Below are 25,640 nucleotides of genomic sequence, written 5' to 3' on the forward strand. Positions count from 1 at the left end.
AGATTTTTCTTTTTCTGGCAGTTTTTACCAGCCGACCATTAAACATGTTAAAGCCTTTGAGTTTGTCAGCGCTAAAGAAGGTCAAAGGAAAAGAACAGGAAAACCTGGGATCACACCTCGGTTACGGAACAATTCAAAACTGGGAACTGAAACATGTGAAAGCAAACAGACAATAACACACAAACGAGAAACTAACAGTGTGGTTGGATAAATGAAAGAAGGTAAGGCGCTTCCAGGCCGGGACACACCAACACTAAAGTGAATGAAAACAAAACTGTGACACAAACAAAATGGAAAATAGATTTTTAAAAACACAAACCCTAACCAAAAACAAAGGTGTGATGAAGAGGGATGGATGGAAGAAGGTAGACGAACAAATTGAAGGACTCTGTGATTCCAGTGAGGACTGTCTGCAGTTTTTCCAACACTAAATCCAGAATCCTGGAGACAAAGGGCCTATTAGAGGACGCTGGGCCCTCGGGCCCTCAGGAAGTTGTTGTGGATGTTTATGACATATATATCTGTGTGCACCAGACATATACTCACATATACACTATGTTATCATATATACTCGTATACTCTCTCTATATATCTGCACTGGAGTGTTTATATAAATGGAATCACATTGATAAGCTTTTAAGCTGCATGTTTAAAATCCCAAGATCCTCATCTTTAGATCAAATATTATTCACAAGTATATTAGTGAAGTTTGTGCCACTTGTCGAATGAGCATATGTGATCAATACTGTCTGAAATGTAGTGATCAGGATCAATAAGTAACCTTTGACTGTATTATGACCAATGGTAACTAGTCCAAACAAAGGGTTAAATAAACTCGGCCATGCTGGGCTGGTGGTGAAGCAGCCATCTCTAACCCATAAAGTAAACAAACTTTGCCTGAGAGTGCACCTGGGACACTTTTTTCCCATCTCCAGTTGCCAAAACTGTGAAAAACCCTGCTTTAACGGTCATAGCAGCCCATAGATGAATTGTTTTCTCTTTGCTGTATGTTTGATATATGTAGTTTTCCGGAGTTCTGGTCATAAAACTGTCAAAAAAGACCCAATTAAAATGATTGATGTTGGGAACAGTGCTCAGAGAGTTATGGAGCAGTGCCAGAAGGTTATGTAACACAAGTGACGGAGATTTAATCAGAACAAAGTGCAAAATTGACAATTGATTGGGGCAAAGTGTTGACAAACATATTATATTGATAATTGGTGTTTATGTTGACATTTGTAGAGTTGAGAAAATACTTATTAGTTTAATTTTAATATGGAACAGGGAAAAAAGCAAGGAATGGAAAAATACCCAACATTAGGAGGAGGGTCAAGATGCCCCGGGCTGTTTGTGTGTCTGAGCTGTTTGTGCTTAAATGCTCTTCACCCCGGGGCTCACTTCGCTTTGCTTTTCTGCTATTATTTTGCTGTAAATGTACGTTTCTGCTGTTCATGCGGTTTTGTGCATTAAACTCGGTTACAAGAATTCTACTCTTTTCCACAGTCTCTTTTTGAATGCATTGAAAAAAGTTGGATCACCACATCATTGGTGGGATAAGGTTATCAGGATGGCTTCAAAATTTGTGACCACAAAGTCTGTTTCTGATTGTTCAGAGACATTCACACCAGTCGCCTGCTGGAGGTCGTTTTGCCGGGCTCTGGAATCTCCTCCTTGATCCTGAGATTGTGCTGAGAGACGCCGTAAGCCTGGGAATGGAACGTGTTGATGTGTCATCTTGGAGGAGTCGGACCACCCTCTGTAGGGTCCAGGTACCAGCAGTGACACTGACCCCAGCCAAAACTTGTGCATTTGGATCAGGTGCAGTGTTGAGGTTTGACCTGTGGATGGCGCCACACTGACACCGCCCGGAGGAAGAGGAGCAGTGTCGCTGCTGAAAGTGCTCATCATCTTCCTCCCACTGATGGGTAAAGGCTCTGTCTGTCTGTCTGTGGGTGTCATGTTCCTGGAGCATGCATGTTCACCCGCATCACTGAACTTTTCCTTAGAATCGAACTAATAACTGTTTGCAGAAAACGCCTCCAATTCCACGGAAACCACAAATACTCGTCACAATTTTATGGCTTTTTTGTGGAAATATATAATTTTCAAGTCATTTAAAGCTTTAAAGCTAAATTATTGAAAACAATATAGTTTACTAAAGAAATGACTGTTATATATATATATATATATATATATATATATATATATATATATATATATATATATATACATACACACACACACACACACACACACACACACACACACACACACACACACACATTATGCTCTGTATATTCATGTCCATCTCACATCACTGACATTTTTCTTTAGAAAAAACAAGCGAGCTTTGGAGAGAATAGAGTGGCACAAATGTGTGTGTAAGGTTCACAGTGAGACGTGTGATCACCTTTGTGTGCACTGTGGTTAATTTGGCCTTAACACACACTTTCCATTCGGTTATTTACCACCAACCCAGACGGCTTCCTTTAAAGCACATGCAGTCAACAGGCAGCCAATGAGACAAACCCTCAGGACCAATGTTCAGGGTCTCATAAAACCACAGACAGTATAAAATATATTGTGTTTATATATATTTATATATAATTGAAAATATGAATCTATGATACCTGGCAACTTGAACAACCACGGCAGAACAAGGCTAACGACCTCAGGCAGATTAACAACACTGCACTCCCAGACCCAGAAATCTGGGGCATGGAGTCTAATAGACTAAGTTTCATCATCCGAGTGACATACGATGTGCTACCTTCCCAATAAGCAGCTGTGGTTTGGAAAGGACCCATCCTGCCCCCTGTGTACAGTCCCAGCCACACTCAAGCACATCTTGGTTGGTTGTAGGACGAGCCTTACTCAGGGCAGATACACATGGAGACACAACCAGGTCCTCAGGTGTCTAGCCGAGAAAGTTGAGTGCAAATGAAAATCCATCATCGCTCAACCTTTCACGAACAAAGAGGAGCGTCAGTATCCATCAGCATTTGTGTTTTGTTAAAAAGGGCTGACATGACTTGTGCAGCTAAGGCAGTCAGCTAACCGCGAGACACACGCCCAGGACTGATCAACCCGTGGTGGGCCTGCCTCAACAGGGGTTTCAAAATCGTAGAAAGCCTAACACTAGAATTTTCACTCTTCTCCCCTCTGCTCCTCCCTTTTCTGGGAGGCAGAGGGGAGGTAGAGCGTACAGCAGGATCTGGTGGGGAGGTGTGGGATGCCAGATCAGGCGCCCCCCTTCCAGCTCGCCACGCTCCTATCTTGTCTCTTTTGTCTTACTTCTTGCTATCACCTTTTCTATCCCTTTGAAGAAGTGAGGCTCTTTAAATATGAAAGAGATAAGTATAAGTTTTGGGGTGAAATGATAAAATAAATTGTAGAAAACTAAACAGCAGAAAGAAAAAGAGAAATAACATTATAACATAAACCAGTGACACACTCCAGGGCCTGATCGACCCTGGCAGGGCCTCCTCGGATGAGGGTGTCTAGTGATAATGGCCAAAACACTCGATGAATCCAAGCTCCACTACTGACAATGTGTCCTAAAATTTTAATATTACAATCTAGACTAGATTCCTAATCCCTAAACCTAACCAAGGAAGGTAAAGAGAAACTAAAAAATGGCAGAACAGCTTGTGATAAAAGACCGAAACAGCCTGTGACACAACGATGTGTCCCGCTGGTAAAGTTTCCTCATAGCAGCAATCCCTCAAGACCTTCTCTATATGAAGCAATGCATCACCAGGGATCGTAACATTTAGTCCTTTTATTGAATTGTGTTTAGATATATTTATATACATAATTGAAAATATGAATTAATAATAATAAATGAATGATCCAGACTCTAATTCATCTTGAAAACAGAAATAATGTTCTGCTGGTAAATTATTGGAGGTGTGTGATGCACCACCACCTGTTACATGCAGCAGTGCAGACAAAGGTGTGATATCTGTGCAGAAACTTCTGACCACAAAGTTTCTGTTGTGGGAGGCTGGTTATAAAAAGAGACGTGTGGAGTGGGTGGGTCACTGCAAGCCTGGAGCGTCTGTCCCACCATGATCTGCTGCATCCTTTACGTCTTTCTGCAAATCTCCCTCACAGGTAAGAAGACTGACAGGATACTTTAGACGTGTGCTGAAATACAGTATCCCACTTCTTTAAAGGTCAAAATGAAGAATTTGAACCAATTTTCTGTGATCGCTGTTTTGATTTGACCTTTGTTCTCCTGTAAGGGGCTGCTGAGAGCGGCATAGTCGGTGGCAGGGAGGCAAAGCCCCACTCCAGACCGTACATGGTGTCAGTCCAGTATCGGGGAGTACATTCATGTGGAGGGATCCTTATTCAGAGGGACTTTGTTCTGACTGCAGCTCACTGCAAGTACGCTTTTTATATGGTCATGAAAATCAAGACAGGACAAGCACGTAACTGTTATTGAAAAAGTCAAAGGATGTTATTTCAGCTGCTGACTCCTGTTCTATCAGCAGTCACTGTGATAAAACTGTATCACAGCTGAACTGTTACACTGATAACATACATAAAGTTACATATAAATGAGTGGAAGCACAGGTGTTTGTGTAGGGTGATGGGCCACCACAGTTTTCCTGCGAGTCATTTTTCTAATGGCGTTGGAGCGCTGTAACACACTGATAAGACTGTATGGACCTTCATTTGTGTTGATATGATGATTCACACCATCTTCAAATGTATCAGTCTTTTAAAATCGATTCAGTTTTACTTCTTTCCCTTTTTGAACATTGTGCTTCTTGTTGTTCAGAAATGAGACCTGGGGTTCTTGCACCGTGGTGCTCGGAGCACACGACATCACCAAGAAAGAGAGAACTCAGCAACACATCGAAGTGGACGAGTATTACCCTCATCCAGGATTCACTGGGAAGTTAAACAATGACATCATGTTACTGAAGGTAAAACTGTCAAACTTCACGTCAAAGGAAATGTTTAAAGTGACCTGATTCCCTGTGCACTGGGTTCATGTGTTGAACTGATGCAGGAGCAACTTTCACTGATTCTCTTTGACAGTTGAAAAAGAACGCCACGCTGAATAAGTACGTGAGGACCATGGGACTGCCTAAGAAGAACGGGGAAACACCCGCCAACATTAAATGTGCTGTGGCCGGCTGGGGACTAACCAAAGCTAATGGATCTCGTTCAAATGTCCTAAAAGAAGCCACAGAGAAGATGCAGTTCAGCACTGAGTGCAAACACATTTGGCAAAAACACTTTAACTCTGGTCACATGATATGCACCAAGTTTACCAGACGGGATGGAGGTGTTTGCCAGGTAATGAAATAACAAAAGCAACCCAGCAGCTAATAACTCAAATACAGGTTTAGTTTTTTATTCATGACAAAAATGTGCAACCTTTACACAGATCGCTCAATCAAGTCTTTCTTTGTAGGGAGACTCTGGTGGACCACTTATCTGCAACAAAAAGCCTCAAGGTATAACAGCCTTCACCTGGGCAGAGGACTGTAATAATCCAAAGTACCCGCATGTCTTTACTAAAGTCAGTTCCTTCATCCCGTGGATCAAGCAAACAATGGAGGAGCAGAGGAATGGTGCATGAGTCAGAGGAGCAGTAAAGCATATGTTCTAAAAATGTGTGCTCTCATTTATGATGGTGTAATAAAAAGCTCAAAGCATGCCTCTTCATTCTGTCCTCAGCTTTTATAAACTTTTCTAGATTCACTTCCAGCGCGTGTCTGAGTGGGCGGGGTCTGATCACAGGTCTCAGTCATAGTGCAAACTTTTGAAGTTGAACCGTTTCCTGTCTGTGAAGCCAGTCATCTGCAGAGAAAGTGGGAACCAGTTCACCTTCAACCTTTTACCAAAACTGTTACGACTCTGACTGGACAGAAATAAAGAGAAAACAAACTGACCTGACTGGGATCTCTGGTGAAATATCTTTTCTCTATTACCTGTTGAAAGGTTTAATATGTGTTAGAACACACGTACACGTCAAGAGAAAAAACTCCCATTAATGTGAGACATTTATCCTCCAGGTCTATGATTCAAAATAAACGTGAAACCCAAATGATGTTTGTCCCTATTTGACAGCTTCTGTGCTCTCGATAAATCCACACGTGTAACTACAGCACAAAGACGGAGGTGGACACACGCGTGTGACGCCACGTCCACACTAATGCATTTTCGTTTGAAAACGCAACCTTGTCTCTCCGTTTTGGCCTCCCGTCCACACTGAGACGGCGTTTTTGCTGATGGAAAACGCAGCGTTTTGAAAACGCTCTCAAAAACGAATACATTTGGAAACGGTGCTTTCGCGTCACAGTGTGGACAGCAAAAACGGAGACTTTCTAAACTGATGACGCATGTTAGTGATGTGATGCAGTCATGTGACCAATTAAACAAAGATAGTGGAGGGCATTATACAGCAGTTGTTTTGTTTGACAGCCGTATTAAAGATGAATATCAGTCTGTACATGCTCCAGAGAGCTTTTCTTCAAATTCTTTAATTCTCACTCGTTTTTGCAACTTTGTACTTTTGTGTTACTCGCAGCAACAACTCCACCTCATCGTTAGTCCATTTAAAAAACTCGCTGCTTTTCCTCGACATTTTGCCGCGACGTTTCAAAGAGCCGAAACGTTCTCAAATCTATCCGGGCTAGTGTGGACGTAGCCTGAGTCACGACCTGCCTGACAGACCGCAGTGACACAGGTCACAGCTCTCACCTTGTCAAAGAACCTGCTGAGTTTCACAGCGTTTGAGGTGCCTGCAGCCAGGTATCTGGGGTTGGTGCAGTCCTGGGAAAACAACACAACACCAAAAGTGTTCAGCTCTCGCAGTGAAACTGACCACAGCAGCTTCTACATGTTTTATTTTAGGCTGGAGGACCAGACACAGGACAGAGAGGAGCTTACTGATGCTGTGATGTTTATGATACATGTGTGTTGTTTTTATTGTTGTGAACTAGAATTTTTTTTGCATATTACTGACTGAAAAACGTACGTGGTGTTTAAGTGTGAGAATCGCCGCTTTATTTTCATCATTAGTCTAGTTTTCTTTTTTATGAGTGTTAAACATGAGAAGACATTGTGCTTTATGTGAGAGATAAACCAATGAATGAAACTGATTCATTGGTTTAAAGGAGCTGAAGCTGAGAGCTCGTAGAGCAGAAAAAGTCGACTTACGAGATTGATTTCTTCTGCATTGAAGTCTTCAGACAAGAAAGCCGTCCGAGTGAGAACTTCACTGCGCTTGTTTTCTGGAATTTGGTCAAACTTGGTCCCGATCAACAGCAAAGGCACCGGATTCTCTGCAAACTGCTCTCTGTCATAGTCACTGCAGTCAAATATCAAAGCTTCCACATTAGCCATGTTTTCTGTTAATTATTCTTAATGAAGACGGGCGATGTCAAACACACAGATCTGCTCACCCGTTTGAGACGATGACTCCAGTTGGAGAGGAATCCTTATTCAAAGCTTCCAGTGACCAACGGTACAGATTCTGAGAGGACTTCTTATTGGTCAGATCGTGGACCAATATAATTCCTAAAAGAACCCAAACATGACAGAGCATGTCTCAATAACACGTCACTGATGAAATCAATGCTTTCAGATCTGTCTATAAGTGTTTACCGTTAACCGAGTTGTAGAAGACTGCTCTCGTGCTTTTGACGCTGCTGGCGCTGCCAACGGATCCTCCAACATCCCAGAGTTCAATGTAGAAGGTTTTCTCCTCTGGGGTTCCCTCCTTATAGTCTTGAACCTGGAGTAGAATAATTATTTCAATATCAATTCTTCGTCTTCTTTCAACTGCTCCCTCTAGGGGGCGCCACAGTAGCTCATCTGGCTCCATCTCACTCTTACCTCTCTGCACATGCCTAAACCATCCCAGCCTCGTCCCTCTGATGGACTCATTTCTAAACCTGTCCATCCTGGTCACTCCCACCGAACACCTGAACACCTTCACCTCTACCTCCTATCTTTTTGTCAGTCACCAAACTATACATCATAGCAGGACTCATTACCTGCTGTCAGAAGTAGTAAAATATTATGCTGCTATTATTTGCTGCTATTTTTTATGATCATTATTACTATTCCATTAATTATTAATATTGATATTGCATTTAGATGTTTAAACATATTGGCACCCAATTAAGCTTTTATTACAGGTCCAGTAAGAACCACTTTAAACTGTTGAGGTGAATCTATAATTTTAAAGGCTTTTGAATGTTTTTATATTCTTACACTGAAGTCCAGACTTCAGTGGGTGAGAGACTGAGTTGCAGGCTGACAGGAAACGCCATGCTTTGCAAAAGTGAAACTGAAAGCAGAGTCTAAGTGCAAGCTAAGAGCACGTTATTTTATTATGCATTTATATCTTTGATTAAGCTTTGATTAAGCTTTAAGTACTTGTATTAGATTGAAACGTTTGTTTTATATATTTTACATATAAGTCAAGATTATTACACACATACACACACATACAGGCACATATAGTTAGAGAGGTCAAATAAGGTGCAGAGCGAGGGCAACACCTGCACACCCAGACATGTACACAGCACATACACACACAGTAGTAGACTCATTTAGTAGGTAAGAAGTTAAGATGTGTTTTGCTGTAACTGCAAAGTTTGGGTGCGTACGTGTTAGTCTGTTCCAGAAAGTACACCAGATGTCCCAGAGACAAGCGACACCGAAGGCGAGCTGAGGGGAAGCACCTGGGTTCGAGCCGAAGACAATGTTCTTTTAAACTGTGTCAAAAGTTAACTGAACGTTTGTGGTTTTGGATTGACGTATGCTGTACTGGATCTGCCTGGCAACAGAAGAGGGGCTGTACTATTTCACCCCTATAAAGTCTTTGTTCTGACTATTGTAAGACAGTTCAACACTGAATTTGTACAGTGTTGGCTCCACGCTGCGTGTATTCATTAAAATGTCGTCTAACCTCTCACTCTTGCTGCTATCCTTCTGTCACAGATCACCCCTGACACCCTGGATCCCCTGGTATTTAAACCCATCCACCTGTTCCTTTCAGCTTCACTGTTACACCTGTCTCCCTCTCGTTAGTGTGTTCTGTCGTGTTTTATAAGAGTTTAAAATAAAAGGCCAGCAGGAAGTCTTACCAAAATTAGGACTATGTAAAGTAGAAGATGCTGGACCTGCTTACCCGCACATCTACAGAGCAGCCAACAGTCCACGATGGATTTCCCAAAACTTGATTCTGACATAGCAGATGGACCAAGGAAGACTTGCCAACCCCTGCAAAGAGCACAAAATGATACTGGATAAAAGGAGCTGATGCAAAGCACAGCAGTGACTGCAGGGTTAAACATTTTTGTGTGGCTGATCGATATCAATGGATTTAAATTATGAATAGACTCTACAGCTGCTGCTGACTGGAAGACAACTGAACTCCACCGAAACATCGAGTCAGTTTACGACAGACTCGACTTCCAGCAGAGCACATCTCCGGAACAACATCAGTAAGTATCTGTAATGATCTGTAGGGTGTCGCTCTCTGATTCGGCAAAACGTGTTTCTGTGAAATTTAAACTCTTGATGTGGAATCGTTTCATACCCAAACACTCTTCTTACATCCACCTGCCGCAAAGTGACCGATGTAAAAATGACGGATGTACCTTTATTGTGAAAATTACCCGTGAGGTTAGACATGACAGGTGTGTTACGTGATGTTTATCCGTAGCTTTAACTACCACAGCAGCAAACTGACCACAGCGTCGGTCTCCTACTTAAAGATTAAGAGTTTTATAAGTGAGCGAGTTCCGTTCAGAATAAGCAAATGTCCTTATAAATAAGAGCAGATGACAGTAGTAAAGGTTTTGCTTGTGAAAATAGTTCATAACTCACCGGAATCTCCCAAAACCAACACTTTTACCCTGTCAAGAGAGGCCATTTTTTGACAGGCGCGATCAGGAAGTAAACAGTGTTCTTAAAACCACGCCCCATGAAAACAAAGCCAGGCTATTCGCCAGTATGCCCGTCACTCAAGCTTCTTTGCTTCTATGGGCTAGTTAGTGCAGTTCAGTGCAGTTTAGTGCAGCCGGGCCAACATTTCAGTTGGCCCGGGTTTATTTTTCATTTCCGGGGTCATCGTCTCAAAATAAGAAGTGAAGCATGTTGGCTAACCCAGCAGCTAAAGGACTGTGAGGTGCGTTTGTGTTCAGTGAGTTTTAGCGGTGTTTTTGTGAGTTAACGTCGGTGTGTGTGACTCTGAGATGACTGTTGGCACATAAACAATAACCGGTAAGGGTCGCGTTAACGCCTACCGGGTTTCTGCAGGCGAACTCAGTGTTAGCGCTTAATTTAAATAAAAGTAACTTTATCGAGCTTTTATTAAAGATAAAGTGTGGAATAAAAAGATGACTGGTAAAACGATTAACACGCCGGCTTTCTATTGTAGTATATTACATTAAAATGTACAATAATGACAAACAATTATGTTTTAGTCTTTGTATGGATCCACTAACCTAAGCTAAGCTAAGCTACGCTAAGCTGTGATTGATGATTTGACATATCTATAACGGGGCCGGGATTTTTCTCCTACTGGGTTAATGTGGTCTAGTATACCTTACACTTCCCTCTTAAATTTAAAGTTTTATACTTGAATAACTCTTCTGGCCCTGCTCCTCATCCCTGCCTTCCTGATGTTCTCCCCTGCTGTCGCACTCTGCCCTGCAGCTCTTTCTCTCCAGACCCAAAGATGATTGAACCAGAGGTACTGACCGAGGTCCCCGCAGCTCTGAAGCGGCTGGCCAAGCAGGTCGTGAGGGGTTTTTATGGTCTGGAGCATGCTTTGGCGCTGGATGTGCTGATCCGTAACCCATGTGTGCGTGAGGAGGACATGCTGGAGCTGCTCAAGTATGACCGCAAACAGCTGCGCTCAGTACTCAATACCCTAAAAGCAGACAAGTTTGTGAAGTGCCGCATGAGAGTGGAGACGGCGCCCGATGGCAAGACAACGAGACACAACTACTACTTCATTAATTACAGGTTTAAATCTCTGCTTTGTGTGTGTGTGTGTGCGCGCGCAGATGATGGACACTTTAGACTCAGTCGTCTTATTTCTTTCTTACATCTTTTTAGGGTACTGGTCAATGTGGTCAAGTATAAACTGGATCACATGCGACGACGCATTGAAACAGATGAGCGAGACTCCACCAACCGTGCTTCCTTCCGGTGTCCCTGCTGCTTCTCCACCTTCACCGACCTCGAGGCCAACCAACTCTTTGACCCTATGACAGGTAAACGTGCAGACCAGTGCTGGTATACTGTAATATTCAACACGCTTGGATTTTTGAAAGCATTTTGGCAGTTTTACAGGAATTTAGTCCAGCTTTTATGGGATGAATAATTAATTAGAAGCTTCTTTACCGAGGGTGGAGAGAGTTCATATATATTTAAATAGCATGCTGTGTGCACAGAGAAACTTGTCATTTTCTGAGTATTTGGTGCAGGTGGACGGCTCAAATCGGTGAGCGTGGTGCCTAAGCGTTGGCTCTTTCCCGTAGGGCTTCACTGAGTCTTGAACCCTTTGGTTTGGAGCAAGGCCCCACATATTTCTGCTCCTCAGTAGTTTGATTTTAAAACCAAGCATAAAGTAACTGAACTCGACGTGCAGTGTCAGTGGGAGGGAGGAGGACACTCTCTTTTCTTAAATCAATAGATGCAGAACTTTCTCCCCCTGTGGACGTGTTTGCTCACTTAGCCCCTCTGTGATTATCCTAACTTGGTAAATCTGGCTCTCAGTTTATCTGGAATATGTTTGGAGATATAATATGTAGGTCTGGAAAGGCGAGGCAGGCGCCCACATCTGGCAGTGATTCACATTGGATGTATAGAAATGAGTGTGTCAAAGTTAAATGAAGACTTCAGTATTTCATTGATGCAAGGATCACTTTTTGTGACCTAATGTTTTGTTTTTTGTTTGCACTTCCATTATGTTGTGTGCTCCTCAGTTCACCTCTAGATGGCAGTAACAGCACATACCAGGATACATTTAATGACAGGACGCACAATTCCTCATAATGGAAGTATAGTGTGAACAAACAGAGGATCGTGTACGTTATAGTGATAGAAGCATGATTTTTGTTCATTGTTCATTTAATGTCAAGTTACTTCTAAAGCTGTGTGGCAGGAATGCAAGTGTGTGTGCGTGCGTGTGTGCGTGCGTGCGTGCGTGCGTGCGTGCGTGCGTGCGTGCGTGCGTGCGTGCGTGCGTGCGTGCGTGCGCTTTGTTACCAGCGCTACGTGGACATGCAATGACTCTGTCAATGAAGCTAATGACGTGTACGTGGCCTTGTATAAGCTACAAGTCGTACGCTAACATTGTGCCATGTTAAAGTTCACTTTAAATGTCTGTTATTTAAATAAGGATGAGTCATAAGCCTTACACATACTTACATGTGCTGCATAATGATGTGCTCTGAATGACACACACCAAACGTAGGTGACCATGAAACAGTTTGTGCACTTAAAAAACCCTGAATTTTCAGTTTTACATCAAATTTAAGTAGTTGGTAATCAATGACTTACAGTGGCCATGATGATGCCAATACGCGCCCTTACCAAACATTTGCTGTCTCCCTGCAGTCACAGTGGAGCCACTCTCACTTTGCTGTTCGAGCTCGGTGCAGATATCCAGCAGGATTTTATTTCCCCGCTGAGATCTGATGTTTTAAAGTGCTCCTTCCTTTCTGAGCAGTGCACATTGGGGCGATCGTGGCTCAAGAGTTAAGAGTTCGCCTAGTAATCGGAAGGTTGCCAGTTCGAGCCCTGGCTTGGACAGTCTCGGTCGTTGTGTCCTTGGGCAAGACACTTCACCCGTTGCCTACTGGTGGTGGTCAGAGGGACCGGTGGCGCCAGTGTCCGGCAGCCTCGCCTCTGTCAGTGCGCCCCAGGGCAGCTGTGGCTACAACGTAGCTTGCCATCACCAGTGTGTGAATGTGTGTGTGAATGGGTGGATGACTGGATATGTAAAGCGCTTTGGGGTCCTTAGGGACTAGTAAGGCGCTATATAAATACAGGCCATTTACATTACTGTATTACACAGGATGCAATGCATTTTGGGAAAATGGCATCTCTTTGAATTTGGTTTTAGAGAATTTGAAGCAACATCCCCAGAACTGATGATCACTGAAATGGGTTGTATGTGTGTTTGCTAAAATCCATCCTTGTCAGGTGGAGCCTATCCCAGCTGTCATAGGGCGAGACGCGGGGTAGCCCCGGACAGGTCGCCAGTCTGTCGCAGGGCCAAAATGTGCATTAAAAATCCTGATTTGCATTAGAAACATTGTCCAGAAAACTACTGTGCTCTGTGCGCTCTCTGCAAAGGTTTTTATTTGTTTGTGAGCTGTTTTCATTCAGAAACTGCGTCAGCTTTAAACTGTGACAGACTGAGGCACCACGCTGACTGCCTGCCAGGGTCAGGGCTGATTGCCAGCCATCCGACTCTGCTTCTAGGAGTCACACAGGAGTTGTCAACAAATCATTAAAGATGGTTTCTTATTTGTTTTCAGTGAATAATTCTGTCCAGTACTTACATGCGGTTTACTGGGATAAATACATGTTGTAAATAGTTGATGTTGTTGGTTGTCAGGTTGATTCACTGTAGAATCACAATGTTAAAATGTGGGTGTGTTTAAATGATGGAGCTCTAAGAAAAGACACAAATGGGAGAGAATAGATGTGCAGTCTCGTCACTCTGGATAAATAAGCCATCAGTATGTTTGTGATGACACGCTTCACGGTTCCTCTGCAGCGCTTCCTGTCTCCGCTGCTTCGCCTCGGTCAGGGTTCAGCCTTCAGGTACCTGCAGCTCTGCTGGTAGTTTGATGGGCTGGTTTTGTCGGGCCAGCAACACTCAGCATAACCTCACGAGGATCGGACACGACACTGCTGGTCTTCCAGCTCATTCTGACCCACAAAGGAGAGCCGAAGCCCTGCAGCTCTGAGTTTTCACAGCGCGCCGCGTGAATGTTGTAACACATGATCTTTTTTTCACTCATTCCACCTGACGTGCTCATTCCTCACCTGCGGCCAACATGTTTTCCACCTTTGTACAGAAAAAGCAGAATATCTAAGGTTGAGCTAAATCCAGTTGTTTCAGTACTGAGCCAGAGACCAGTGCCAGACCATTATGAATAAACATATTCATCATATTTATGTGATTTACTTTGTAATGATTTTTTCCAGTAATCTCAGCTTGGTGCCGCTTAGCACAGATCGAGGATAAATAAGATCTTAATGAGGTATTTACCACTTTAATCTTAAATGCACAAATAACATTTTGTACATTAATGAAACGCTGTTGCCTTTCAGTTGTTGACCAGCCTCAGCTGTAACTGTTCACTTCATTTGCATTAATCTGGAGGTGCTTTAGTTGTAATAGTAGTTTTCAGAGTCTGTGGGGTTTTGTCCTCTCATACACATAAACATAAAGTAGGCGTGAGCTCTGTGCTGCTGCTGGAACGGCTCCCGTTACTGAAACTGAAATCAGCCAGAGAAGCAGATGGTCGAAGCTTGCCCTTCTCTTAATGGTAGGAAGCAAGTGTGGTGTGCACAGCATACAGTTTCCCCAAGCCCTCGCAGACGTTTACTGTTTAATATAAGAGTCTCTGTCAGCCCTCTTATTCCTGTTGTGTCGACACAACCACGCCCAGACTCCATGAAGACCAAGCCTGACCCCGATTGGTTATAAATCACCAAAATCAGAGCATAAATGGCACCAATGGCAACCAGCAGGTTCACTTCCTGTGATATCTCAGCTGGTATGTAAAGTAGTTGAAGCCTAAACTTCTCTGCTGGCTGGTATTACAGGCTTCGGTCCATGCAGCGCCCTGTAGGCAGGTCTGTAATAATTGTTTTTCACCTGCAGGTACATTTCGCTGTACCTTCTGCCAGACGGAGGTAGAAGAGGATGAGTCCGTCTGTCCTGACGCCAGGACGCTCGTGGCGCGCTTCAACGAGCAGATCGAGCCCATTTACGTGCTGCTCCGTGAAACTGAGGACGTGAACTTGTCCCATGAACTGCTGGAGCCTGAGCCTTCTGAGATTCCTGCTCTCAAACAGAGGTCAGTCTGCCGAGCCTCGCAGCGTAGCACTCGTCCTAACAGCTCACCGCAGTTGGCGGTTAACACTGTGGCTCTCTGTTGTCTGTAGCCACAGGAGGAACCCGAAACGAGTAAACTGGACACATTTTTCAGACTTAATCATATTAACTTAGCTGTAAATATTATTCGCTGACTCTTTCCTCCAGCCGAGAACGTGCTGCGGCATCAGGAGCCAACGCAGCGAGCGGCCCGCACCGTGAAGCCTGGTCGAGCAAAGGATCGACTTACGCTGATCTGTACACCCAGAACGTGGTCATCAACATGGACCAGGAGGAGCAGCAGAAACAGGCTGGCGATAGCAAGGCGCCAAAGGAGAGGCCGGTGTGGCTGACTCAGAGCACCGTACAGGGCGCTTACAAGGAGCCGGACGTCCTCAAGAACCGTAAGTACAGCGCTGTCACTGCAGCCGCTCTCAGCTACAGCTGAGGCTGATCAACAACGAGTCTGTAACATTTCTGTGATGGTTGTGTTTCATTTGTAGCTCAGTCATTATATTCAGACACACTAAACATAAACAGATACTGTTTAGACCGGGAGTGTCCAACTCCAGGCCTCGAGGGCCGGTGTCCTGCAGGTTTTAGATGTGTCCTAGATCCAGCTGATTTAATGGCTAAATGACCTCCTCAACATGTCTTGTAGTTCTCCAGAGGCCTGGTAATGAACTAATCATGTGATTCAGGTGTGCTGACCCAGGGTGAGATCCTGCAGGACACCGGCCCTTGAGGCCTGGAGTTCGACACCCCTGGTTTAGACTGTTTGTGGTGTGTTTTTTCAGTAGGGAGGTTGCGGAGTGCCCTCTGGTGGACAAACTGCAGCATGCATCATATGGATGAAGGGTGTTTCTGTCATTGATTGGCTGTTATAAATGTAAATCAGCTGATATGGTCCCACTGACACTCTCTGATATGTCCTGATAATCGTTCTCATCTTTGTCTCTCGTGTAGAGTTTGTTAAAAAGATCAAATTTAAACGTCTTCACTAAATACAATAACATTTGAAAATGGACTCACAGAGTGGGATGAAAAACGTCTCCAGAATGTGCAGCTTGTTATTGAAGATGAATGAATTTAATAGTACTCTAAAGCACTGCAATCTCCGACTCTGTGAATTAGTTTAAGTTTAATTCAGCGTGAATTTCCTCCCAGACTCGGCGGCTGTTTATGTGATCGTTAATCATGAATGATGTTTCTCGTCTTCAGAGGGTTTGGTTTTTCAGGAGCGGGTAGCTTGGATACTGCATGGACTGCAGAGAGCGCCGTTTTTGTGCTTTTCATCTCAGTCGGTGCTCAGTCTGTAGCTGAAACAGGTTATTACAGGTCAGCCAGGTTACCTCCATCTGTCAGAGCAGCCCTTCAACAAGTTTTCTTCTAATGACATTGGATCTTTACCCAAGGGCATGCAGCAATCAGACCTGGCCAGAGTACCACTGAGCCATAATTGCTTAATTGGAATAATCAGGGCTTGATTAGTGAGTGGCTGAGGCAGGATCACTCATAATAGAATCCATTCTTATGGAAATTACAAATTAGACATGTGGGTTGTGTTTTTGTCACAGGTGTGTCTCTGCATCCCTCTGAGTGTTTCATGGTTCATCTGCCTGCAGATTTTACCCTGTGCTTAAATCCTGAGCATGCATCAAGCTGTAAACGACTAAAGATGACACGCCGTGTGTTTCATGAACTGGTTTACTGAAACAACTGAAATACAACTTATTAATTTGAACGTGTAAAGAAAAACCCAAATTCTGATACGATGCATCAAAAAACAGAAGATGTGGAGCTTCTTTGTCCTCAGCTGCTGAGAGGGAACGAGCGCGTCTGTAGTTCCTGAGTCTTCTGTGCTTGCTGGTGGGGATGTGCAGTAGATGTGGACCACCTTGGCTGTACTGATGATTTCAGTCAACCAAGCGTGCAGCGCTTCAGCTGGTGAAGGTGAAAACTGAACACTGGTGTCGGAGGCTGTGCACCTGTGGGTGCAGGCTCTAAAGATGGAGCAGCTCTTTCAGCCCACGCTCACTGGCTGACGTCACCCGCTCTGCCTGCTTTGACATCAGCGGGGATGTGGCACCTGCTACATCTACATAAAGTCAGGCTGGGCTCGAGCTCGCGCGCCAAAACTGAAACGGTGCGCTATCGTTCGTTAGAGAGCTCTGAGGGCTTCCCTGGGGGCAACTGCCCACTGTGGACCTGCCAGGCTTTTAGCATTGTGCCAGTTGAAACGCTAAGATGACGTAATAGCCAGGTGGTGGTTGGCATAGCAACTGCAGTTTAATGTCCACCCACTTTGAAGTTATCATGCTGGATGTGTGGCAGAGACGGGAGTTGTGTCAGTGCAGCTGACTGCACACGCTGGAAATGTGCACTGCTAATTTCAGAGGCTTGTCTGAGCTTCTTTCAGCAAGTTGGGAGGAAGTAGAAGAAGAAATTACCACTCGTGATTTCCCGCGTCTCTTATAGGCTCCGCTGATCCTCAGCCAATGTTTCTGTTCATCTAGTTTCCCATCTGTCTAGACCAATCACAGAGCACGTACCTACCCTGGAACAGGTATCGATAAAGACCTATGAAACATGTTTCTAAGAACTTACTCACTCACTCTGAAGCCAACATATTTCTTTTAAAACAGATTAATGTGGCTATCGGTCGTTCTTGGAGATCTCATGTTTATATGTTGCAGCTGTTTGTCCCAGGCCACGCCTTTTTTTTTTGCTTTGCTGTGATGAAACATGGCAGTAGGACTGGGCGATATATCGAGTTTTTTTTAAAATATCGATATATTTTCATACGAGATATAATATGTGACAATATCATTTATACCGATGTTACGTTATAATTATACTTGTGGAGCCGCAAGTTTGCCTCTCTTTCGTCCACTTTTGTCTCTACGCAACGTTACTCGGCCTCGCCTTTCCTTCACTGAACACAACTCCCCCTCCCCCATCGCTTCACCTGCAGGCAACAACAAGATGGACACGGCAAATCTCCGTTAAGGAGTTACCGCGGATCGCCCCGTGCGTGGGGCTGGACGGCGTCAACGTGTTAGCGAGCTAAGCGCGCTAATGAGCTAACCGCGCTAACGACATGCAGCCCACAGGGGCTGCGTGACCTAAAATCCTTTCATTTTCTCAAAAATCGACAGTGCGCCTTATGTATGAATTCTGGTTGTGTTTACTGACCGCGAACCGATTTTATGTGGAACACGGCGCTCAGCAATCTGTCAAAAAATGTTTTAGTACGACTTTGGTAAGCTACGGAGCTGCACCGCTTGATGGATTGTCGGAGCATTACGGCTACCGTAGTCTGGAGCCTCGCGGAGTAATACGTACTGTGCTTCAACGTAATATTACCGTATTGTGTGTGTATAAGAACCATAAATGGCACTTGTAAGAGACACGGTTACAAAGAGGATTTCAAACTCCAGGCTGTCAGTCACGCAGTAGAACTTGGGAACAGAGCAGCTGTGAAATCTGTCTCTTTGTTATTATGCTCAGCGTCTGTTAGTTTACATTTTGACTGCACAATTGTGAGCTTTTTGTTATGCACAAAAACAGCATTGTTTTCTTTATGGAGGATTATTATTTAATAAATGATGATAATTTATTTTTGAGTAATTTCTTCATGTACATCTGCGCTGTATGTTAATAAAAGTGCCTGTGTGACATCTGGGACACAGCTGTGACTAAGAACTCTCTTTTTGTTCTTACCTTATGGCTTTAAAAAAAAATATCGAGATATGAATTTTGGGTCATATCGCCCAGCTCTACATGGCAGCACTGAATGTCTGCCAAGAAACAGTAAACTTCCAAAGACATGAAACTGTGCAGGTGCTATCTCATCCAGCCTACGCTCCAGTGAGATGTCCTGGATTGGTTAGAAGTTGCATCATGTGATCAGATGATAAATCTCCACTCGATCCCATGGTTACCTTACCATGGATGCAGAATAAGTAACAGGGTTGAAGAGCAGAGCTGTGTTGAAGTTGTGAGTTAAGCTAAAAATGAGAATGTGATCTAATCTTAATGTGGTTTTCACAGGTGGTGACGTACCTGGAGCCCAGGATGGAGCACCCGGTCCTGGCACCGGTCAGGTAGATGAAAACGAGGAAGTGATGCGCGCACTGCTAATCCACGAGAAGAGGAGTGGTGCAGGCGCCGGTCCAGGTGGAGCAAGCGCCGCTGCGAGGGCTCTCACCTCTGCCTCTGCCAACGCCAGTGACTCAGACAGCGACACCAGCGAGTCGGACGATGACTCGCCCCCGGGTCCTCCTCCTGCCGCGGCCGCGCAGCATCGGGGCGAAGAGGAGGATGATGAGGACGACGATGAATTTGAGGAAGTGGGCGATGAGCCGACAGTGATGGTGGGAGGCCGGCCCTTCTCGTACAGAGAGGTGAGCCAGAGGCCAGAGCTGGTGGAGCAGATGTCTGCACAGGAGAAGGAGGCCTACATCGAGATGGGCCAGAACCTGTACCAGGACATGTTCTTCTGAACCAGTCGGTCACAGCGTGGGTTCACTCTGCTGTGTCGCTGCTGTGTCAGTGGGTACATCTGTGCACACAGCTCGTTTTAAACATGCTGCTCAACAAGTATTCAGCCTGCTTCAGCGTCCTTCCTTCCATTAATGAGGACGTACTCTGACAGTGTTGCCCCCCCCCGCCCCCCGTGTAGTGTTCTGTCCCAAGTATTTTTAAATGCACCACCCTACAACCCTAGAAGGAGCTGCCTAGCTGCACAGTGCCAACTGTTTTGTCTTTAGTTTAAATCTTGTTGCCTGTTTCTCTTATGTCCCGTTTAAATGTGTCAGGTGTTTTACTCAGTAAATTTCAGCGCTCAGTTTCGTGTCGTGGACGGGAAAAATAGATTTCTACAAACAAGCGTATGCAGCAGTGAGCTTGGAAAACTTAGAGGTGTGAGTGCTGGAGCTGCACACACACTGATGGAGAACTGAAGAACCTGTGAGGACGAAGCAGCTGGCTTTACATTCTGTGATTTATTTTTTATTATTTTTTTTTTTTAGTTAACAGACGGGACGTTTAAAAACTGATCTCAGCCAGACGGAGCATGTGGCTAACAGCGAAACATTTGTTCTTTGGAGCAGTCTGTAATAAAAAGATACTGTGGTGAAGGAGGAGAGTCTTTATACCATAAACATACTTTTTGACCATCTCTGACATGTTGTTCCTGTGTACTGTCACCAGGGGCAGTGTCATCACTGTGGTGTTTCTCAACTTTAAGTCTTTAGGCTCAGTGCTTCGAGCTCTGAGCATTTCACGTGTCATATGTTTCTGTTTTACACAAAATGATCCCTGTGAGTGTCACCTACTCCAGCCAGTGACCGTGTCAGATGACAAAACTTTTTAAAAAATCTGTAAAGGTCATAAAACTCGAACGGCAAACTGCAAAAGTGCCACAAAGAAAAGCGATTAACAATCTTCTGCAGTATTAATCTTGGGTTTTACATGTTCCAGGTTGTTACTGTTGCAGAGGCTAAAAACGAGAAGTGGGAGTTGGTTTGTCGACAGAGGAGAGGAAACGTTTTATTTGATTTATTCTGTGTTGTCGTAGCTGCAGTTTCAGCAGAGTAGCAGAGGCTCAGCAGCAGGTAAGAATAAAGCTTCTTCATCGCCAAGTGGAAACGTGCACGTTCAGTGACGAGGACACGTGCAGTTTGCACACCTGTCACTCTACCTGGGCTTCAGTGGTTTTAATAAAGTATGACTTTGTAAGTTTACCCATGTAAAACCTGTTCCTGTGTCATGTGATCTGGTTTTCATCTAAAACATAATGTAAATTAGAAGAACGTGGCACTTCCAGCTGATTTTAAACCAAGACTCTGAACATAAGCTGCTCCTGTTCGGGCTGCGTTCAGCATCAGTTACCACGGTGATGTAGCAAGACAGCCGCTTTCATGAAAATTAAATCATCTGACCCGGCAATTGTGCTCTGTGTACCAGGTTAGAAATGTAAATTTAGCCTAAAATCTGAGTTTTCATTGCAGTGGTGGTGGGTTTTGATCGCCATGGTAACATGTTGAAAACATAATGTGGAAGTGAACCATTCCCACAGATTCCTGTACGTACAGGGTCCTGAGTGTTGTACACGTGTAACCTGTGCAGCCGGCACAGACCGAGCACAAAGACATCACTGAGTTTCCTGGCCTTCTTTTAAATATAGTGCTCTATCACCAGTCTCTGTCTGGTTGGAGCAGGCGGTGCTCACTTGATCCATTTTGTGGGGAAGAAGACTCGAATGATGCATAAAATACCTTTTAAGGGCGCTGAGAAGCCCGTTCTCTCTGAATGGGCTTTTAGGTTTTGTTAAACCAGCTAATGCAAAGAAAGCCTGCCTATGCTGAACTTCACAGTACTGTGGAGAGGACAGAAGTCATCATGGACAAAAACAGTGAAGTGAGTGTTTAAAAAGATGTCTGCGTACCCATAATCCTTCATCAATGCAAACGCAGCACCATTGATTTCACACAAGAGTTTGTAGGTTTTACATTTTAGTCCAGATTTCTGTGCAAACGTTTCAGTCACGAGCTGTTCAGAATATAAACCCCTTTGTCTTCACCACAGGGGGCAGCACTGAGTCCCAGTAGCCCAGAATGATTTGCAGAGATCGCACATGTGTGTGTGTGTATATGGCAGGGGTGTCCAACTCCAGGCCTCCAGGGCCGGTGTCCTGCAGGTTTTAGATGTGTCCTTGATCCAACACAGCTGATTTAAATGTCTAAATGACCTCCTCAACATGTCTGGAAGTTCTCCAGAGGCCTGGGAATAACTAATCATGTGATTCAGGTGTGTTGACCCAGGGTGAGATCTAAAACCTGCAGGACACCGGCTCTCGAGGCCTGGAGTTGGACACCCCTGATATATGGGAACAAACTGCATACCCACACCCTTTCTTTCTGATATAATTTCTTACATAATGACTTTGATATTTTACAAACAAAGCACCGCTGTTTGACAAATCTGCCTGTTTACTGAAGCACATTCCGTCAGGACATTGTCACAGCAATCGAGTCGAGCAAGTAAATAAAAGTAAGCTTCAGGAGACGCCACTGTGGTCAAATCTTTCCTGCTGTCGGCTCATATCCAGGTCACATTAATTATTGATGCGTTACCTGCCGAATAAACACAGCGAGTACAGCAGGGTGTAGGCTGCAGTCTGAATAAAGATACCCTAGGCAGCATTGTGGTTAGCACTGTTGCCTGCGTTCACCTCCACCGTTTGCATGTTTGCACAGGTTCTCTCCGAGTTTCAGTCCAAATACGTGTGTTTAATAGGGATAGGCTCCACCCCTCCCGCTAAGGACAGTGCACGAGGATCACCTGCAGAATCCTCTCACCGTGAACTCTGACACTGATGCTGGCCTGATGGGCATGTGGAGCATGTGCAGAGAAGATGTGTTTGTGTGAAAATGATGACAGTGTCACTGTGCTCTCGAGTACTTTTCACAATCTCAGGAAGCACAAACACAAGTAATAGATTAGTTTGATCATTGTACTGTATATGGCTTGTTTATTTACCTCTGGTCTGATGTGTCTGTGTGTGTTCAGTGTGCTGGCTCTCAGACTGTGGGCTGACTGGCTGCTGGGAGCAGAGCTGCTGAAACAGACTGGCTGCACTTGGCACCGATGACCAGGCTGATGATGTCATCATGGTTTTTGTAGGGACAAGCTGACTTAAAGAGAGTTTTCTTATGATGATGCTGACTTACTTCACTTGTTTGCAGCAGTGGTTTGTAATAACACTTGTACCTGATGCCTCAGATGGATTTAAAGAGTTCAGTGGACGAGTTATTTGGTTAAATCTGCTTTAATTTCACATTAAAGAAACTTTAGACTGGCTAACATCTGAGCCTTGTTTTCACTCCCATCAGGTGTTTTAGTCCATATGTGGCACAGATGTTCATGTACACTGTCCCAGCTGCTTGGCTGTGTACCCAGTCTCATCCTGCTGCTGAATGCTGCATAGTCCCCAGCACACCTTTGCACAGCCAGTGTCCTGTGCTGGACTCCTGCCTCTGTGGAGCTGGTGCTTAGAGCCTGTTTGTGTTGTTCTTTAAGCTGGTGGTGACAGAAATATGATTACATGAACAAAGCAGCCGTGTTCTTGAGTCATTCATTAATATTGTGCATCACACAATCGCATTTTTGGCTTGGGTTGTGTGTGAGTGCAAACCATCCTCCTTGCTAAATGATAACACAGGTATCAGAAACACCGTATACAGTGTAACAGGTTAAAAAACCTCGCTGAGATTTTAATTCAGGTGAAAATGTCAAGCTGCAGACGCGCTTGTGAGGTCTGACACCTCTGGGGTAACCCTACAAGCCCATACATTCCTTTTAAGTTAGAGGATGGACACCTGTGGAGCACAGCCTCAAAGGTCAGGATGAAAACAGGCCCTGGCCTCATTAAAACCAAACCCACCCTTCAGGACAGCTCAATTAAAAACCTAACCTCATGCTGCTCCATTGATCTGCCAAGGCAAGTCTGAGTGTGGGTTACAGGGAGAGTGAAGAGAACTCGGTGGGGAATCCACAGAGCTGCAAAAAATCAGGAGACCCTGAAGATCAGGTAGACTGTGGCGTACTGAGAGGTGCTGTGAGATTATTGTGCTTTAATGGGATTTAACAGGGTTTAAGAAGATTTCTCCCCTGATGGCATCGTTGGTGTTATTTTCCTGCAGGAAAATGCACATGTTCATATTCATGCATGGATCTGACCTTATTTGGCTACTTAAAAAAAGTGTGACATCCTGACAGAAAGCAGCGTTTCACTGGGACAGAATTTGGGAGAGGGTGGTGTAAAGCAATGCATCCCCCCCCCCCCACGGTGTCTGTGAGTGGGTGTGAGTGGAGACGTACAACGGCACTTTATAATGAGTGATGCTTCAGAGGTTTGCCCGAGAAGATTACATAAGGATTGATTGATTGCAGGTGTCTTCGTCACTCTTATCCAATAAAAGCCGAGGATTAACGACCTAATGATCGACCCTCATTCTGTCTTCGGTTTCCTTTGATCGCACAATCTGAGCTTTTCAAAAGCTGAGAATATTTAATCTACAGGAGAGAAATCAAATGATCGCTGGAATGATGAGTTTCTGCAAGTTTAAATTTCTCCATGCCATCAGTCTCTGGATGCCACCAGCAGCTGTGGTAGCAGCTAAAGAGCTGGAGTCTATCCCAGCTAATGTGGAGCAAGAGGAGGAGGTGGGGCACGGCCGGGCAGCAAAGACAAGAACCGATTCATGGCCGTGTCACACCTACGAACGAGCTGTGGATGATTTCTGGTCTTTTGGAGGGCCGCAGGGAAACAAACACCACACAGGGTCTCCACACAGTCTGGAAATGCACCCATGATCTTCATGCTGTGCTACGCCTGCACCACCTGGCTGTGATTACTGAGATTAAATAGATAAGGCTTCCAAATAACTGCTCCAATTAATGTCCAAATGCACTGCAGGAGGTCAAGTGAAGCGTTGAGGTCAGTAGGAGTTCCCTCGGCATCAAAGTGCGGACCAACAGATGGACCAGCGTTTGCAGCTCAGCATGTTCATACAGATGAATGAGGCAACATAAGGATGTGAAGTTAAGTGCTGCACTCAGGAGAAGCAGCAGCTGTGTGGAGGTATGTGCCAGGCTGGGGTCGAGTGGCTGACCACAGCTGGCCAAGCTGAGCTCTGGTCACATAAAGAATTCGTGCTCCTCCTCAGCGGTGGTTAACCTTTTACTCAAGTATTTCACGTCCATCCTCAAAGAACCATTTTTCACCTTCTTTACTGATGATAGTCTCTCCACTCGTCCGTACCAGCCGAGGACAGTGACGCGTCCGAGGAGGCGTGTTCACCTTGGCCTGACACTCAGCATGAGCCTTTCTACACCTTTCTAACATCGTGAAATATTATTTCACCCGTCTTACACTTCAGTTCAAACTGAAGGATGAATTTGTTTGTGAACATGTGGGCCGACCTTATAGCAAGGATATAAAACGTACGGTCTGAAGGCCGCCGAATGTTCCACTCAGGCCGACCGCACGACCATGCGAGGCGTAAACTTGTAGAGCAACAGGGTTGGAATTCAGCCTTTTCCCAGGAAGCATTGCATTGTAGTTTTCTTTGAGTTTTCTCAGCACATATCTGCTTTTTAAATGAATGAGGTCAGAGTGTACGTGTTTACAGTGAAGAAAGGCCGCGCTGCACACGACTTTAACACTACGCAGACTCCAGCCTGGGCTGAACTGATTATTGTGATTTCACCTGTAATGCTCAACAAACATTTCTCATGATGTCCTCGATGCGCTTGCCTCGTCTGTGCGTGTTGGTAATGAATCACGCTTCGGTTTGTCACAATGGATCGCTGTTCCTGTGCTGAGAGTCAAAGGGCTCCTGAGAGCTGCTTTAAGTGGATTATTGACCTTTGATCGTGCTTTTCTCCTCCAAGAACTGGGAGATTCACTCAGCCTCTCTCTTGACTAATAAGCTTTAGAGTGATTTTCACTACTCCATTGATTTGGCGT

General features: G+C 44.6%; 3 protein-coding genes across 4 annotated transcripts; 2 read left to right on the plus strand and 1 right to left on the minus strand.

Moving 5' to 3' along the window:
* Positions 1 to 3,857: 3,857 nt before the first annotated feature.
* Positions 3,858 to 5,599, plus strand: LOC134644976 (granzyme B-like). Its single transcript, XM_063498179.1, has 5 exons — positions 3,858 to 4,116; positions 4,248 to 4,392; positions 4,790 to 4,937; positions 5,053 to 5,313; positions 5,432 to 5,599. The coding sequence occupies exons 1-5, from the start codon at positions 4,071 to 4,073 to the stop codon at positions 5,597 to 5,599; spliced, it is 768 nt and encodes a 255-aa protein (XP_063354249.1). The 5' UTR covers positions 3,858 to 4,070.
* Positions 5,596 to 9,953, minus strand: rabl3 (RAB, member of RAS oncogene family-like 3). The gene is made up of 8 exons (XM_063498180.1): positions 9,865 to 9,953; positions 9,164 to 9,255; positions 7,630 to 7,759; positions 7,428 to 7,542; positions 7,183 to 7,333; positions 6,724 to 6,795; positions 5,913 to 5,951; positions 5,596 to 5,820 (listed from the first exon to the last, which is right to left on the minus strand). Exons 1-8 carry the CDS (start codon positions 9,908 to 9,910, stop codon positions 5,764 to 5,766), a joined length of 702 nt encoding a protein of 233 aa, XP_063354250.1. The 5' UTR covers positions 9,911 to 9,953; the 3' UTR covers positions 5,596 to 5,763.
* A 110-nt stretch (positions 9,954 to 10,063) lies between these two features.
* gtf2e1 (general transcription factor IIE, polypeptide 1, alpha) lies at positions 10,064 to 22,177 on the plus strand. 2 transcript variants are annotated; one of them, XM_063499697.1, is made up of 6 exons: positions 10,064 to 10,165; positions 10,696 to 11,007; positions 11,101 to 11,258; positions 14,891 to 15,086; positions 15,272 to 15,507; positions 19,157 to 22,177. In XM_063499697.1, exons 2-6 carry the CDS (start codon positions 10,718 to 10,720, stop codon positions 19,606 to 19,608), a joined length of 1,332 nt encoding a protein of 443 aa, XP_063355767.1. In that variant the 5' UTR covers positions 10,064 to 10,165; positions 10,696 to 10,717; the 3' UTR covers positions 19,609 to 22,177. The 2 variants fall into 2 exon arrangements, with proteins under 2 accessions (XP_063355767.1, XP_063355766.1); XM_063499696.1 differs by having other exon boundaries at positions 10,122 to 10,260.
* The last annotated feature ends 3,463 nt before the right edge of the window (positions 22,178 to 25,640 follow it).

The sequence above is a fragment of the Pelmatolapia mariae genome, linkage group LG16_19, assembly GCF_036321145.2.
Source record: "Pelmatolapia mariae isolate MD_Pm_ZW linkage group LG16_19, Pm_UMD_F_2, whole genome shotgun sequence".
Lineage (NCBI taxonomy): Eukaryota > Metazoa > Chordata > Actinopteri > Cichliformes > Cichlidae > Pelmatolapia > Pelmatolapia mariae.

What these genes read in the sequence shown, in the direction of transcription:
- LOC134644976 (XM_063498179.1), top strand. Translation starts at nt 4,071, where the DNA reads ATGATCTGCTGCATCCTTTACGTCTTTCTGCAAATCTCCCTCACAG. An exon ending in ATGACATCATGTTACTGAAG is followed by an intron (nt 4,938 to 5,052) that starts GTAAAACTGTCA and finishes TCTCTTTGACAG; the next exon opens with TTGAAAAAGAACGCCACGCT. An exon ending in GGGATGGAGGTGTTTGCCAG is followed by an intron (nt 5,314 to 5,431) that starts GTAATGAAATAA and finishes CTTTCTTTGTAG; the next exon opens with GGAGACTCTGGTGGACCACT.
- gtf2e1 (XM_063499697.1), top strand. Translation starts at nt 10,718, where the DNA reads ATGATTGAACCAGAGGTACTGACCGAGGTCCCCGCAGCTCTGAAGCGG. An exon ending in TACTACTTCATTAATTACAG is followed by an intron (nt 11,008 to 11,100) that starts GTTTAAATCTCT and finishes ACATCTTTTTAG; the next exon opens with GGTACTGGTCAATGTGGTCA. An exon ending in ATTCCTGCTCTCAAACAGAG is followed by an intron (nt 15,087 to 15,271) that starts GTCAGTCTGCCG and finishes TCTTTCCTCCAG; the next exon opens with CCGAGAACGTGCTGCGGCAT.
- rabl3 (XM_063498180.1), bottom strand. Translation starts at nt 9,910, where the DNA reads ATGGCCTCTCTTGACAGGGTAAAAGTGTTGGTTTTGGGAGATTCCG. An exon ending in CTTCTACAACTCGGTTAACG is followed by an intron (nt 7,543 to 7,629) that starts GTAAACACTTAT and finishes GGGTTCTTTTAG; the next exon opens with GAATTATATTGGTCCACGAT. An exon ending in ATGCAGAAGAAATCAATCTC is followed by an intron (nt 6,796 to 7,182) that starts GTAAGTCGACTT and finishes TTGTTTTCCCAG; the next exon opens with GACTGCACCAACCCCAGATA.